General features: G+C 55.8%; 1 protein-coding gene across 1 annotated transcript in view; it reads left to right on the top strand.

The window, feature by feature from the left end:
• The window catches only part of OTOG (otogelin), a 70,742-nt gene extending 55,025 nt beyond the window's left edge, over positions 1-15,717 (top strand). Inside the window, exons 40-56 of the mRNA XM_054586269.1 lie at positions 232-415; positions 2,632-2,852; positions 3,088-3,226; positions 4,529-4,723; positions 4,940-5,152; positions 5,719-5,823; positions 6,016-6,123; positions 6,548-6,649; positions 7,817-7,915; positions 9,057-9,097; positions 10,121-10,196; positions 10,301-10,479; positions 11,267-11,371; positions 11,577-11,696; positions 12,974-13,019; positions 15,311-15,390; positions 15,517-15,717. Coding sequence (XP_054442244.1) covers positions 232-415; positions 2,632-2,852; positions 3,088-3,226; positions 4,529-4,723; positions 4,940-5,152; positions 5,719-5,823; positions 6,016-6,123; positions 6,548-6,649; positions 7,817-7,915; positions 9,057-9,097; positions 10,121-10,196; positions 10,301-10,479; positions 11,267-11,371; positions 11,577-11,696; positions 12,974-13,019; positions 15,311-15,390; positions 15,517-15,717 — 2,214 coding nt within the window. The remainder of the gene's footprint in view (positions 1-231; positions 416-2,631; positions 2,853-3,087; positions 3,227-4,528; positions 4,724-4,939; positions 5,153-5,718; positions 5,824-6,015; positions 6,124-6,547; positions 6,650-7,816; positions 7,916-9,056; positions 9,098-10,120; positions 10,197-10,300; positions 10,480-11,266; positions 11,372-11,576; positions 11,697-12,973; positions 13,020-15,310; positions 15,391-15,516) is intronic.
• The last annotated feature ends 277 nt before the right edge of the window (positions 15,718-15,994 follow it).

Here is a 15,994-nt window from a genome sequence, read left to right as displayed (position 1 = left end):
CATGGAGATGGAGCCTGTCTCTGGATGTGGAATTTCTTGTTTCACTGTTTCATGTTCATAAAAACGTTTTCAGAACTCCTCCATGGCCCCTCGGATTGTGTCTTGGCTGCCTGTGCCCGAAAAACAGCCTGGCACATAGCAGGTGCTTAATAACTGTTTGTGGGACAAACAGATAGATGAATGGATGGACGGACAAGCTGTGCTCACTTTGAATACCACCCGCCCCCCAAGGTGACTGTGGACTCGCAGCTTGTGTGGCCCCCCGTGAGCAGGTATGGGTTCAGAATTGAGGACACAGGCCACATGTATGTGATCCGGACACCGTCACACATCCTGATCCAGTGGCTCCACAGCTCAGGACTCATGATCCTGGAGGCCAACAAAGCCAGCGAGACACAGGGCCGTGGCCTGTGTGGTGAGGTGGGACCCAGCTGGGGGGAGGGGGACACAGGTTCCCCAGTACCAGGGAAAGCCGGGACAGAGTGCCAGGCCAGAGCGGGGACCAGTGGAGCTGCCAGGGCCGACAGACCTAATGTCTCGCGTTCTCGGGGCTGAAGCTGCCAGCAGGGAGATGGCGCAGGGCTCTGGCCTCGGCCAGTTGTCACTTCAGCCGGGATTGTCTGTCAGCTTCCCGATAGCTTCCTAATACCAGATAATCCTTCTCGTCTGCTTGTGCCTGAGCACTTCACAAAGCACTTCCACACTCTGATCTCACTTATTCCAGGTCATCCACATAATAACCCTGAGAGGTGGTCATTGAACTAAAGAAGAAAGGGGGCTCAGAGAGGTTAAGTGGCTTGTTGAAGGTCACACAGCAGAGCTGCCACAACACATAGAACTAGTGCTCTTCAGCCACAGCATGATTGCCCTAAGGGACCAGATGTATTTTGATAAGCAGATGGCGTACAGACGGAATCCAAGTATGGACTGCTACTCTCTATAGTGGGCTCCATGGGGTACCGTGACAAACTGCCACGATTGCGATGATGGGTGACATAGGAATACTTACACACACACACACACACACACACACACACACACACACACTTGCATGGCCTCCATCTGTAAATCTGCACCCATTTTGTTCATTCACACCCATGCCCCTGAATTCAAAATGCTCTCTGCACGTGAACTAAGACATGTAAGTCTGCTTCATGCTTATTCTTTCATTTGTACAAAGTGTAGTTATGAGCTACCAGTCACTGGGGACGAACTAGGAAGCAAAAAGGACAAAAATCCCTGTTTTAATGGAGCTTCTGTTTTTACGGACACAAACATCGGTCCTTGCGCACACACCATCGCCTCCACCACCAGCCTTTTCTCACCCCTTTTTTCTTCTACTGTTTACACCTGGCAGAGATGCTGTGTAACCTGGCGGGCCAGCTTCTCCCGAGGATCTCTTTGTGACGCCGTTTGGTGACTCAGTGCCAAGACCAAAAGTGTGGCCACTGGGACCATTGATAAAATTGTATTAAATCATGCTTTATATTCACAAAGCTGGTGGCCAGAGGTGTCAGAGCAGGTGTCAGCTGACTTTCCAGACTCTCGCTTGGTATCCTGGGCACTCTGCTGGGCAGTGTGGGGGGATACTGAGACAGGGAGAAGCGAACGGAAAATGAGTCTCTGTATGCAGAGAACAAGACCAAAGCCCGCTACGCAGTTGGTAAGGTCGTGGACAGTGCCTCCGAGGGCCTCTGGAAGGAGACTTCTGAGAAAGTGTTTCAGGGAGAGGGAGCAGCCTAAGCAAAGTCAAGGGCAGGGAAGTACGTGTCTGGTGCCTAAAGTGTGAGAGATGAAGTGGAAGTTCAGGTCATGCTAGAAGCTGACAGATAAACTTCAGCCTGCCCCCTGCCCAGTATCTTAACACAGCATAAGTTTGTTTCTTGCACATGAATTCCCAAAAGGAGATTCCTTCCATCTTGTAGATCTGCATTTCAACACGAGCTCCCAACTCCACAGAAGGAGATAGATTTGGGAAATGCTTATGGACCAGGTCTGGGCATGGTGCCGGTCACCTTCACTCACATTCTGTTGGGGGGACTCAGTCACATTGTCTCACCCAACTGCAAGGGAGCCTGGGAAAAATAGGCTAGCGGATTGCCCAAGAAGAAGAAACAGGAGTGGTAATTAGCTAGCAATCTCTGTTAAAGCAGATTTTTTTTTTTTTGTGGAGTAACTTTAATTTCCATATAATGTCATGCTTCAAAATTACCGAATAGTATGAGGAACTCCCATGTACTATTTACCCAGGTTTACCAAGTGTTCACATTTTGCTTCATTGGCTTCTCTCTCTCTATAGAAAGATATAGATACACTGTACATGTGTATATATGCATTTATATCTATGCATTTCTTATGCACATGCAATTTTTTTATATATGCAATTTTTCCCGAACCATTTGAAAGTATTTTTGTATCCCTAAATGCTTAGGTATGTATTTAGAACAAAAACATTTTCTTACACAGCAAGTCTCTTAGCTTCTGTGTATTTCATCTTCCTCTTCTATAAAATGGGATAATACTAATACCAACCTCAAAGAATTGTTTTGAGGACTATGCAAAGTGACAGCTGGGAACCTGGGGGTGGGGGTGGTGATTATTATTGCTATTGGATAACTCTGCCCCCTTCAGGTATCTGTGATGGGGACCCAGCCAATGACCTCACCCTGGACGACGGTTCTGTGGTGGGTGAGGACGAGGACCCTGCGCCCTTTCTGGACAGCTGGCAGGTGCCCAGCTCCCTGACCTCAGTCGGCCAGACCCGCTTCCGCCCGGACAGCTGTGCCACGGCTGACTGCTCCCCCTGCATTCGCATGGTGTCGAACCGCACCTTCAGCGCCTGCCACAACTTTGTACGTGCTACCTGCGTTCAGCGTGGGGGATCCCCTTGGCTGGGAGTGGCAGGATCTACCTGCAGAGAGGGGCCAGTGCCAGGGTAGGGAGGCACAGATTTGGGCGAGTGCCCCCGAGATGCTGAGTTTGGGACCAGACTGGCAGCCTGCGGAGGCTCGTTGTTGCCCCTGGGCAGGGCTGGACCCTGGGAGGTGGGGGATCGGGGAGGCAGCAGTGCCTGATACATGTGCCCAGGTGCCCCCAGAGTCGTTCTGCGAGCTGTGGATCCGGGACACCAAGTACGTGCAGCAGCCCTGCGTGGCGCTGACTGTGTACGTGGCTATGTGCCACAAGTTCCACGTGTGCATCGAGTGGCGGCGCTCTGACTACTGCCGTGAGTTGGTGGGCGGGGAGGGGGGTCTCCTCCACTGCTTCTTTGTTGCCGCATTTAGCGTGGGAAAGGGCTCACACACCCGAGTCCAAGCCTAGGCTTTCCAGATTGAATTATTCATTCATTCAATGACATTCATGAATACGTTTATATGTACTTGATAAATCAGTAAATATTTTAATAAATTAGTGAATTTATTTTTATTATCATTTGTTAATAAGTCAGGTAAATCTAATTTATTATTTAATTTCTCTGAGTCCTCTTGCCTCATCTGTGAAATGAGGACAGTAATAATAGCTCCCTCTAGGGTTGTTCGGAAGATGACGTGAGAGACAACGTTCAGAGAGCTTCACACATGTTCATCCCATGCTTATGGCCCAGCAAATATTAGTTCCTTTCTCTTCACTGCGGGTCATCTTTCTCTTCTTCTAGTCTCTCTCCTCCTTCCTTAAAGATAGAAGTGAGGCCCACCTTGTCCTGCCCCCGTTGGCTTTGCCTTAGGGGGTAAGCAGGGTGGGCTGGCCTGAGGTAGTTTGAACACATCCAGAAAGGCTGGAAACAGCTCACAGGAGGACCACACCTTTAATATGACAGTTAAAAGACAAAAAGACAGTGCCATCTAGAATAGTGTTTTTCCAACTGTGGATCTCAACTCAGTGGGTATGAAATCAACTTTTGGGGGTCTGCACCAGCATTGGAAAAATGCGCTAGAATAGGAAGTATTAGAGTGTACTGCACCTGAAAGGTTAAGTGTTATTTCAAGAAAAACTTTCATTGTTCCGATATGTCTGTGATTTTCAATTCCGCTTCCCCCAAAACCGCCCAGCAAACTTCAGGAGGTAGTGGCGCGTGGGCCCCGCAGTCAGAGACTCTGCGTTGGTTTGGGGCGGGGCCGATGATGGCATTTCCGAAGCTCCCAGGTGATTCCTTGTCTGACAGGTTGGAGGACTGCTGCGCTCCATGCACGTGTTGTGTTGAACCACACTGTCAAACCTAGTTTTTAGTCAAGAAAGCTTGAAAATGCTGATCTAGAACAAGGGGTTGGCAAATGTTTTCTGGGAAGAGCCAGATAAATAGTTGAGGCTTTGGGGGCCGCACGGCCTCTGTCACAGCGACTCCCTCCGCCCCTGCAGTGCGCAAGCAGCCGGACTCCGTAGGTAAACCAAGGGGCGTGGCCGTGTTTCAATAAAACTTCATTGGCCGGCTCCTGATCTAGAGGAAAGCGGCGGTGAAAGCCCCTGGCGCTGTCTGCTGAGTCCCAGCTGACGCTCTGAGCCCCCCTCACCCTGCCTGCTGCCCCTGCAGCCTTCCTGTGCTCCAGCGACTCCACGTACCAGGCCTGTGTGGCGGCCTGTGAGCCTCCTGAGTCCTGCCAGGATGGGCTGCTGGGCCCGCTGGACCCAGAGCAGTGCCAGGTGATGGGCGAGGGCTGCGTCTGCTCTGAGGGCACCATCTTGCACCGCCGCCACTCTGCGCTCTGCGTCCCTGAGGAGAAGTGTGGTAGGTTCCTCCCCTCCCGGGGTGGGACCCTCCGAAGATGGCTTCCGCCTAGGGTCACCTTCACCTTCCTGCTGCCCATGGCTGATGGCTGAGGCCCAGCTGCAGCCCTCCGGGTTTGCTCTGGAGTGGCCATTGTCCCAGGGAGAGCCCAACCTGGGACAGTTTAGGACTGCCCTCCCCCCTGAGCCCCCTGTGCCCCCATGTCCCCCACTGCAGCCTGCACGGACAGCGCAGGGGTGCCGCGGGCCCTGGGGGAGACCTGGAACAGCTCCCTCAGCGGGTGCTGCCAGCACCAGTGCCAAGCTCAGGACACCATCGTCCCCGTGGACCTGGACTGCCCAGGCCCCCGTCCTGAGAGCTGTCCCCGCTTTGCGGAGGTGGTCCTGCTCGTGCCCACCGAGGACCCCTGCTGCCTGGGGGCTGTTTGTGGTAAGTCCCACCATCCACTTCCCTGGGCCTTAACAGTAAGACAGTTCAAAGGCTCCAGCTCTGACCTTGATGGATAGGACAAGGCCTGGGAGAATGAAAGTGTCTTGTGGGGAGTGTGTTGAGGGGAGTGGAGAACTCTGGGTGGGGACAGGAGCCACACCTTAGGGTGGGCAGGGCTTAACGGTATGGGCTCTGGAGCCAGGCAGCCTGGTGGACTCTCCCTGCACCACCTTAGAGCCTCGTGACAGTGGCAGATCATTTAACATCCTCTGTGCTTTAGTGGATTCTTCCACAACATGAGGCTGAACCCTTCTGGGTTGTTGGGAGAAGTTAATACTGATCCAGAGCAGCAGCTTGCACATGGTCCATTGCATTGGATGTTAACTTTGACTGCTCTTGTGTCCCAGTCCTGAACCTTCTGTGTGACCCTCAGAGGCTCCTTCTAGGAACATGGGTCCGGGGGGCTGGGAGGTGCAGTGGGGAACAGGTGTCTAGGGGCTGGGCACTGCTGGAGGGCGGGGGAAGTCCCGGCCCCCAGGTGACAGGCGCCCTGTTCCCCGGGCCAGTGTGCAACTATACCCTGTGTGAGGGCCTCGCCCCCACCTGCCGCCCAGGCCACCGCCTCATCACCCACTTCCAGGAGGACTCCTGCTGCCCCAGCTACAGCTGCGGTGAGGGGCCCCGGGGCCGGGGGCGGGATTTCCACCACCTGGGGGTGGCGGGGGCCCTGCCGCTGGGGTTGGGGAGCAAGGACAGCTCCAGGGATTGGGTTCTCACTGGAGACTAGGGCAGAGCCAGGGCGGGGGTCCTGGTGTGACCAGGCAGGCTCTGCTCCTGGCGCCTCAATTCTGTCTTTCCCTCAGAGTGTGACCCCGACCAGTGTGAGGCAGAGGTGATCCCCAGCTGCCGCCCCGACCAGGTCCTGATCGCTGGCCGCCTGGGGGAAACGTGCTGCACCTCCTATTTCTGCGGTGGGTGGCCATTTTGCAGCCTGGGCTGCAGCCACCCCTTCCTCACCCCGGCTTCCTTGGGCGGCTGGGAGGAAAGGGCCGGGGTCATCGGGTGGGGTGGGTACAGGGAGGCGGGTGCAATCCCTGTCCAGAGAGAAGCGTGGGGGAAGAGGAAACCGGTCTCCGCATCGCCCCATAGATGACAGAGCATGAGGAAGTCCGTGCTCCTTCAGCGTAAGGTGTGAGGTGAACACAAGGGAGAACTTCCAAGTTCTGACCCCAGGACAGGTCACACGAGACCATGAAACACTGCTACTAGTCTAGCCTCTGTCACACCTGGGTTTTTGAGATGTCCCTGCCAAGTAACCTGTTCTCTCCCAAGCCCCCGCCCCCCCGCCTTGGAGGGGGACTGCCTGTGCCAGCAAAGCCCCCTCTCCCCTCTCAGCCTGTGGCGACTGTCCAGATCCGATCCCTGAGTGTCAGGAAGGGGAAGAGCTCACTGTGGACAGGAACACCACGGAACTCTGCTGCCCTCTGTACCAGTGTGGTGAGTCCTGGCTGGACAGGGGCCGTGGCCGGGAGGGGCTCCTGGGACCTTCAAGTGCCACCAGGCCCTTCACCATGGTCTCAGTGCAGAGCCATTGATGTTATTAGCATGTCCCAGTCTTCATTACACTTTTATGACAAATGCACTATCTACGCTTTGTAGAGAGTACGAAATCCAAGTAAATACAAGTAAGTGAAAATGCTACCTTTCTACCTCCCAGATATCCTGTGAGCTGGAAGTTAGAACTCAGACTTGGTGGATTCAATTAAAATACTTTTTTTAACTGGACAGTGCATGAGCTTCAAAATACGTGCCACCAGGAGACACATACAGTGTGGCTGAGTCACTAGAGCTGATGTTAACATCGGCCCTGGATTAGGGTGGTGACTGTCACATTCTGCCATCTGACATTTACGTTTTTCCTCTTCCAACCAGAAAGTAACCCATTATTTTGACACTGGAACAATGCCCTTCTCCCCCTCCACTTCCTAACTTTTTGAAACACCACTTGATAACCCTTACTTGTGCCAATAATTTTTTAAATAAATCAAGTAAGTCTTACAGTCTTTTCCCTCCAGCGTTGAACTTTGCACCTCCCCTCCCCACCAAAAAGTAGTGCCTAGAGATGCCCTCACTCTTTGCCTGGGTCTCTGAACACCTGAGAATGGCTGAGGAATCTGGGTGAAGAGGCACCTGCCTGAAGAGCAAGGGGAAGGGGGTCTGAGCCCTGGACTAGAGCTGAAGCAGAGCAGGCTGGGTGGGCTGCAAGCAGGTGATTGTCGCAGGTGGGTAGGGAAACTCCTCTACGGAGGGAAATGTTCCTGGTTGGCAGAGCTTATCCTGGTCACTGGCTCCCCTCTGATTGTTACTCTCAGGGTGACACAGAGTCCAGAGGGGGAAGCCCAGTTGAGTGGCATTAAGGTTCTGCATTGCCAAGTGGCTAATGCCTCCCGGAGCAGAAGTGGGGCCTCCTGAGATAGATCTACGGGGAGACTTTGGGATTCCAGACTTCCCCACTGGAATCTGGCCCAGGAGGGTGTCCGAAGGCATTGGGGGCACCTAAAGAGAAGTCGGGAGGTACCCGCCCCTTAGCCAATGTTGCATTTCTGAGGATTCACGCTCCAAGTTGTCTGTGGCTGATGCGTCCCCTGCTTCCCCTCCATGCAGCGTGTGAGAGCTTCCGCTGCCCGCACGTGCAGTGTGGCATGGGCACTGCCCTCGTGGAGGTGTGGAGCCCAGACCGCTGCTGCCCCTACAAGTCCTGCGGTAAGTCCCTGGGCGGGAGGCCCCGCCCCAAAGGCATGGAGTTCCAGGCCCCTGTGAGGAGCGAGGAGCGAGGGCCAGGGCGGGTGGGGGGGGAGTCCGGGGGGTGCGTCGGGCCCACCACCATCAACTTGCTCAAATCCCGTCTCACCAGAGTCACCAGAGTGAAGCCTCCAAAATCTCCCTCCTCCCACTCTGCATCTGCTCTCTGAGTGCAGAGCATTCTTACCTCTTTTCTCCCCAGGATAAAAGAAGGAAAAGAGCAAGTTCCTTGTTTCAGAAAGTTTTTTTCTTTTCATTTAAAAAGTCTTTATTGCAACTATCTGATAGTAAACATAATTCTGTTAAAATTCATCTCAAATCTTTTGGGGAAGCAGGTGGGAGTGTCAATGACCAATAAAGAGCACCAGTGAGCTCTATATAAAAATGTTATTTTTAAAAAGAGTTGAGAAATTCTATTTTGCACCTGGATATTTTGCTTGTCTTTTTCCGGGCCTAGATGTAAACTTCACGCGGACAGGGGCTCTAGTCGGTGTTAGTCATTGCTTTGTCCCCAGAGCACAGAGGAAAGCTCAGCGCAGAGCCTGCACTTAAAGCCATTTGCTGCGTGGGCGAGTTTCCCTGAAGAGTGTTTCCTGGCCACGCTGCCCTGGAGCTCCTCGCCCTGGGGCTAGGGCTCCTTCTCCCTTAAGGTCACTGGTGGTACCTCCACAATCGGCTGGCTTCCCTCCCTCGCAGCTTAGAACTGGACCTGCTCCTGGGCGGAGGCTCGGAGCAGTCAGGCTGAGCTTGCTGGAACACAGGTTTGGGAAATGCAGATGGTCAGAAGTTTCACCTTTGCCATATGTGTTCCTGGAGCGGCCCCACGTCTGCTCTAGAATGGGCCCTGGGGCCTCGGGAGGGAAGGAGCCAGGTGACTACAGGGCACCTGTGATTGGTCCGTTTCTTCTCACTCCACATCTGGTGCGGAGCTCCGTGTTAGGACCCATTACGGAGTGTCCCACCTGCCCAACCAGGGGAGTGCGGCCCCCCGGGGGATGGAAGCAGGCTGGCGGAGGGGGAGCACCTGCAGGGAAGGGGGCTCCGGGGGACTCGCGTCTGGATATCTGTGGTGAGGCGGGCCCGGGCCCCTCCTGTCTTTCAGAGTGTGACTGCGACACAATCCCGGTGCCCCGGTGCCATCTGGTAAGGAGGCCCTGCCCCACCCCATCCTCCAGGGTCTGCCTCCCTTTCCTCTTCTTTCCTCTGTATCCATCCCTGCTGCCGGAGACCCTATCTCTTTAATCTGGTGCAAAGAGCTTTGGATGGAAAATCAGCCTTCTTGCCCTAAACTCTGCTGTCTTGGCACAGCGCCCTTACTTGTAAAGTGGGCACGATTTTGCTTCAGAGTTGTGGTGAGGATTAATTAAGTACGATGATGATGGCGGTGGGGAAGGGAGAGATGGTGAAGATGATGGTGACGATGATGGTGCCACTTATGAGAGTAGCTAATTTTATTGAGAGCTAACTATAGGCCAGGAGCTCTCCTAGGGCTTTTATGTGTATTATCACATTAATTCTCACGGCAACCCAATAATTAATTCTCTGATGAACTCAATTATACAAAAGAGGAAACTAAGGTTAAGATCATGCAACTAGTAAATCACAGTGCCAGGATTGGAAGCCCAGAATTCTGACTCCAGACGCCACGCTGTTAACCACCACGTGCACAACCCCTGAAGAAAATGAAAATACTCTGAGAAATGTAAAGTTATGTTTAAAGTTATTTTTTTTACATAATTTCCTGGATTATGTGTATCCCCCCAAAATGCAGAAACCATCTCCTCTCTTTTTGTCTCCTGTCGTATCTTCCCTTCCCTTCAGCTGGTGAAGGGAGAAGGGAAGCATATGAGCCAAGTGGGATTTGGGGTGGGCGATGTGCACAGGTCCCTCATTGACGGGGCCAGTGGGTGCTCAGAACGAGAGCCCGAGGCCCCTGGAGGGGACGCTGGGCAGTGCTCCTCAGCGGGGAAACTCAGAAGCCACAGGGGGCATTTCTTCCTCGGCGGGAGGGTGAGGGAGCTCACAGAGTGCCAAGGGTCCCCAGCCTGCCAGCCCCTTCTCCACCTGCTGCGAGGCGGAGAGTGAGGCGCCCAGGTGGCAGACTGCTCTTGGGGGCGGGGCGGGGCCTCCCCACGCCGGGGTGCCGACCGCCTCTGCCCCACCCAGTGGGAGAAGTCCCAGCTGGACGAGGAGTTCATGCACAGCGTGGAGAACGTGTGTGGCTGCGCCAAATACGAATGTGGTGAGTGGGGAGGTAGAGCCAAGGTGGGTGAGCCACAGGTGGGGCAGGGGAGGGGCGGGGGGCCGGGCTCTGGGTGACTGCGGCCCCGCTGCACACCCATCCAGTGAAGGCTGCGGTGTGTCTGAGCCGAGAGCTGGGGGTGATGCAGCCGGGCCAGACGGTGGTGGAGCTCTCAGCTGATGGCGTGTGCCACACCTCCCGCTGTACTGACGCGCTGGACCCTCTCACCGGCTTCTACCAGATCAACACCACCTCCGTGCTGTGCGATGTCCACTGCGAGGCGGTAGGGGCAGCGTGGGATGGGGGTGGGGTCAGGAGGGCTGGCCTGTCAGGGCCTAGGCGCTCCAGGAACCAGGGGGCTCTTCTGGTTTGCTCCAAGCTCTCCAGACAAGGCTAGAGAGGAGGCATCAGGGGGCCCTCGGAGACCTAGTGGGGAACGCTGGGCACCGAGCTGGATTGGGCGAGGCCAGGAAGAGGGCAGCAAGGCTGAAGGCCTGGCAAGCGTGGGGACTTACAGAGAGAACATATTTAGAAGGCCCTTCTATGGCTGGCACATTCCCTATTTTTTCTGATTTCTGTGTTTGTGTTGCTACCATTTGCTGAACACTTCCAAATGCCCAGTGCTTAGGACAGTGACTGACTTCTCGTAAGGGCTAAAAAAACCCCCAAACTAATTGAATAAAAGGGGTTCGAATTGTTTACATTTTTCAGATGAGAAAACTGAGGTTTAGGGAGGTCCAATCCTTTGTCAAAAATCCCACAGGAACTGGGACTCAAACTGAGGCCTCTCTGGAACCCAGACTGGCACCTGTCAGTACCCGTGATGCTGTCCCCAAAAGGGGTGGGAGAGCTTTCTCCACTGGGGCTGGGCCTGGGAACTGCAGCAAAGGAGTCTTAGGGGAGACATAAGGATGACCTTTCTGCCTGAAACAGAAGGGCCCTGGGGTCCCCTTCCTAAGCGTCTACAGAGGGCCCTGCTCTGGGCTCTGAGACGAGCAGACAGTGGGAGAGGCGGGGGTGGGTGGGGGTGGGCGCGTGTGAGGCCCACCCCGTGCCGCCCCGCTCTGCAGAACCAGGAGTACGAGCACCCGCGGGATCTGGCGGCCTGCTGTGGCTCCTGCCGGAACGTGTCCTGCCTCTTCACTTTCCCCAACGGCACCACCTCCCTGTTCTTGGTATGCAGCCCCTGAACGGCCTGCCCATCCAGGAAGGGGGCCCCAGGAGGGGACACCTCGGCCCCAAACCCAGGGCTGGGGACAGACAGGGTTCTGGGCAGTGCTCCGTTTGGGGCTGCATCTGTCTCTGGCGCTGTACCCTATCGGTCCACTCGGGCCACCCACCTGGCCACGAGCCCCCAGCGCCCGCCTCTGTGCCCTGCAGCCTGGGGCGTCCTGGATCGCAGAGTGCGCCCGCCACCACTGCAGCAGCACTCCCCTGGGCGCCGTGCTGGTCCGCTCGCCCATCAGCTGCCCGCCGCTCAATGAGACTGAGTGTGCCAAGGTCAGTGCCGGCCCCCTCCCACGGCCGCGGGGCTGAGGCCGGGGGCTGAGGCTCTCTCACTGGCGGGGCGAGGGGAGGGGGGCCTGTGTGCAGGAGCGCGGGAGGAGGGGTCCCCAGGGCCTGCGCCCGCCCCACCTCCCCAGCTCCACATCTCCATGCATTTTTGCTTTGACCGCATCATGCCCCACCTCCTCACATGTCACAGGGCCACACACAGACACATGCAAACATACACTGTTACAGACACAGCAACACGGGCAGTTGGCTACTCACATACCACACACTCACAGGGGTGTCCAGCCTTTTGGCATCTCTAGGCCACACTGGAAGAAGAAGAGTTGTCTCGGGCCACACGTTAAATACATTGTGACATGTAATCAAAAAAGAACCTCATAATGTTTTAAGTGAATTTATGATTTTGTGTGGGGCCACATTCATAGACATCCTGAGCTACAGGTTGGACACTCCTGTGTCAGGGACATTAACACCTCAGTACGCTAGCGCACACACCACACCACGCATCATCACGTGCCGAAGAACTTTTGCACTAGCATAAATAGCTGTCACTACGGGAACACCTCAAGGACAAGGATTTCCTGGAGGATTTGGGATTATTTTTAAATTATTAATTCTCCTGAGATGAATATTGGACATTTAAAGGTTTCTGATCTTACCTAGAAAACAAATATACACACACCATTATATTCTCAAACAGAAACATGCAATAGCATACATGCACACACGTATATGCTCACAAAATCACACACATACAGAGACTCACACTCACACACTTATTTACAAAGAATGGTCACATCTGTTGTTCTATCCATTTCACAAGAGGAGGGCTCTAAGGGGGAGTTGCCCCCATTGTAGAAATGGGAAGACAAAGCCCAGAAGAAAGGGACAGTTTACACAGGGCTGAGATAGAGCCCAGGCCACTCGCCCAAGTGGATCAAACCTTTACACCCCCCTCCCTGACCCTCTACGTAGGGGACTGCCACTGGAAAGCTGAAAGGTCTGGTACCATCTTAACCAGCCTCACCAGGGACCACGGGCAGTGTCCCAGCCAGTCAGCTTGCACCCGTGGCTCTCCCATGGGCAGCTCAGAGACCCCTTCTTCCACTGGCAAGGCCTGATGGGCAGCTGGGCCAGGAGGATCTGCCTGGGGCATCACGGGAGGAAAGGAGTCAAGTCTCTTGGACGCCTTGCCTCTTGCTGGGGTTGTGGCTCCTAGCCCGGATGGGATCTCCCACCCACCTCCCCTCCTCTCCCTCCAGGTTGGGGGCTCGGTGGTTCCTTCCTTGGAAGGATGCTGCAGGACATGTGAGTGAGCGTGGTGCAGAGGCAGGGGGAGGGGCTCTGGCGGGGGGAAAGGGTGCCATGTGGGGCTCAGTGGGCCAGGTTCCCGGCCTGGCACCTGCAGTGGTGGCTCTTCAGGGGCGAGTAGGTGAAGGGATAATACCGCCACCAGGAGGTTCAGGCACTGACACAGATCGGCACACCATGCTCATGTTCCTGTCCCAACACAAGGCCTCTGCTTCTTGTTGGAGACAGGGGACCCTGGGATATTGGGTCCAGGAGGTCAGTAGCTCACCAGATGCTCTGCCTCCTCCTGCCCCTGCCAAGGCCCCCAGCCCCAATGCCTCCACCCCACGTGAACGCTCCCTGCAGCCAGGAGCCCTATCTTGGAGGGGCCTTCTGGCTGAGATTCAGGCCCACAGATTCCCTGATGAGTCTGAGTAAAAGGTCTGTGCAACTGCCCTCACACCCGGCCCCTGGGACCCGCAGCCCCCGGCCACGTATGCATGCATGGCCGTCTGCCTTAGCGTCTTTGCCCACATGCCTCCCCTGCCCCTAGGGCCCCAGACCCTTCCTTGGACTTAGGATGTTTTTGTGCTCACCTCACATACTCCCAGGAAGTTGGGCTCAGTACCTCATTGGCTGGTCTCTGACCCACAGCTCATGTTCCCTCAATGTCCCATGTGCTCCCATGTGACCTGCGACCCATGTCCCTCTCCCCAGGTTCCCCGGGGACTCTGTTTCCTGTGGTCCCCGTTAGCCCCGCCTCTCCTCCACGGGTTAGTGTCCACTGCCACCCAGGTACTCCTCTTGGAAGCCCATGGAACTGGAGGCAGGCAGCCACATTGCTATTTCCAACAATGCCCCTTCTGCGAGGTGGCGCCCCTGCTCCCTGCCTCTGGCAAAGGCCTTTCAGCCAACAGTGCATGCTGGGTAGTGAGCTGTGTCCCCTGGCCTTGCATGGGAATGCTTCGGCAGAGCCTACTCACTTGGCACCCACCAATGCTGCTACTGCTTGGCTCCCACTGGTCACTCAGCCGGTCTTGGTCCAGGACCCAGAGGGCCGTGGCCAGGACAGCACTCGGTTCTCCTGCTTCTTGGGAGCAGAGAGGGAGGACAGAGTCAACTTAGCTCTGGCCAGGAGCCCTCCGGCCTGTGTGGTGGGAAACGTGGGTGGTGAGGCCCAGAGGCCAGAGGAAAGGAGTGCCCCCGTTTCCGGCAGGCTCCCTGGGGTCACAGAGCAAGTCCGTGCATCTGACCAATATTTACTGAGCACCGATGTGCCAGGCCTATGCCAGGCACTTGGAGACACAGCGTAAGAAGGCCTCCTGGAGCTGACATTTTAGTGCGGGAGACAATAACAAGTAAAATACAATATAGAGCAGAGCAGACACATCTGGGTTTATGGGGCCTGAAGCTTTTGCCATTTGGAGGGCATTGTTCTGAAAAAAAACACAAACTTACAAATCCATGTTGAGGTGTGGAAGTGAATATTTATTTAGAATAAGGACAGAACTCACAACAAATTGTGGAAGGGGCCATGCAAAAGAAGTCTCTAAAGCATGCACTTCAACAGCATAAAGAGAGGTGTGTCTCCGACCGGATGGCACCGTGTCCTGGATAGAAATTGGCTGGACAGGGGTCAGGGTGGAGGACTGGGGAGAAGGAGAGGAGTCGCTCTTTCAGGAAGGGGCTCAGGATAGGCCTTGGCGAGGAGATGTCTGAGTAGGCCAGGGCAGGAACGAGCCACGTGATTACTGTCTGTGGGAGGCTTGGTTCAGGCAGAGGAAGCTACACACTTCCAATTTCCATCCCTGTGGCCCCTGTGTGAGGCGGCTGGTGCCCTGGCCCTGTCTGATAGATGTGGAAACCAAGCGGCCCTGCTGTGTGCAAGCCTGGTGCTAGGGACCGGGGCTTCCATTCATTCAGAAAACTGAGGAATCTTAAGGCGAGAAGCCCTCTCAAGTAGTAAAGCGGAAAGTCAGACAGGGCTGAGCTCACCAAGAGGGTCTTAGAGACAGATTTTGGGACGGGCGGGGAGGCAGCCTGCCTGTCCCCAGATCCTTCTCTTCCCCAGCCCAGAGCGTGGCAGCCACCCCAGCCATCTTCCCGTCTCCCCGGCCTTCCCTGCCACCGCCTCCTTCCAGGGCACTGAGTCAAAAGCTTTCCCACTGATGGGGAGGGTCCCTTCTGCATGGGTACTAACACTGGTAGAGGGACCTTCCAGCATGACGCTAACTGCCCTGGTCCAGTCCATCCTGCTGCCCCTGGGAGCACTTCTCAGTCACACTGCCTCACCCACCCTGTGCCCCTAGGTAAGGAGGATGGGCGCTCCTGCAAGAAAGTGACCATCCGCATGACCATCCGCAAGAACGAATGCAGGAGCAACACCCCTGTGCGTGGCACCCACAAGACGGTGGGGCGGGGGGCAGCCAAAGATGGGATAGAGAGGGCTTGGGGCGGGGGCGGGGGGCGGCGGTGAGAGCTACACAGACCGCCTCACGGGCCTGCTCCTATCCAGGTGAACCTAGTGTCCTGTGACGGGAGGTGCCCGTCCGCCAGCATCTACAACTACAACATCAACGCCTACGCCCGCTTCTGCAAGTGCTGCCGAGAGGTGGGCCTGCAGCGGCGCTCTGTGCAGCTCTTCTGTGCCACCAACGCCACCTGGGTGCCCTACACAGTGCAGGAGCCCACTGAGTGTGCCTGCCAGTGGTCCTGAGGCCTGGGGGCTGGGGAGGGGACCGGCTGGGCCACCTCTGCCCCCGGCTTTCTGCTTCCAGCCGGCCTGTGTGTGGCGGGGGATGGGGGGCGCTACGGGCGTGGAGAGCTGGTTTGTGCTGAACATGGAGTGGCGGGCAGAGGCACAGAGAGGGACCAAGACGGGCCACGCCGGCCCGCCCTGGCCTCCTCTCTGGGATGCCCCTCTTCCACACGTGGGAAAGTGCCACAGCTGAGGGCTCAGGGAACTCGGCTCCGTCCCTGGCTCGAGGTCTGGA

Source organism: Pteronotus mesoamericanus, unplaced genomic scaffold (genome assembly GCF_021234165.1).
Source record: "Pteronotus mesoamericanus isolate MK-2021 breed Mesoamerican mustached bat unplaced genomic scaffold, CSHL_Meso_final contig_90, whole genome shotgun sequence".
Classification (NCBI taxonomy): Eukaryota; Metazoa; Chordata; class Mammalia; order Chiroptera; family Mormoopidae; genus Pteronotus; species Pteronotus mesoamericanus.
This window is presented reverse-complemented; position numbering and strand designations above follow the sequence as displayed.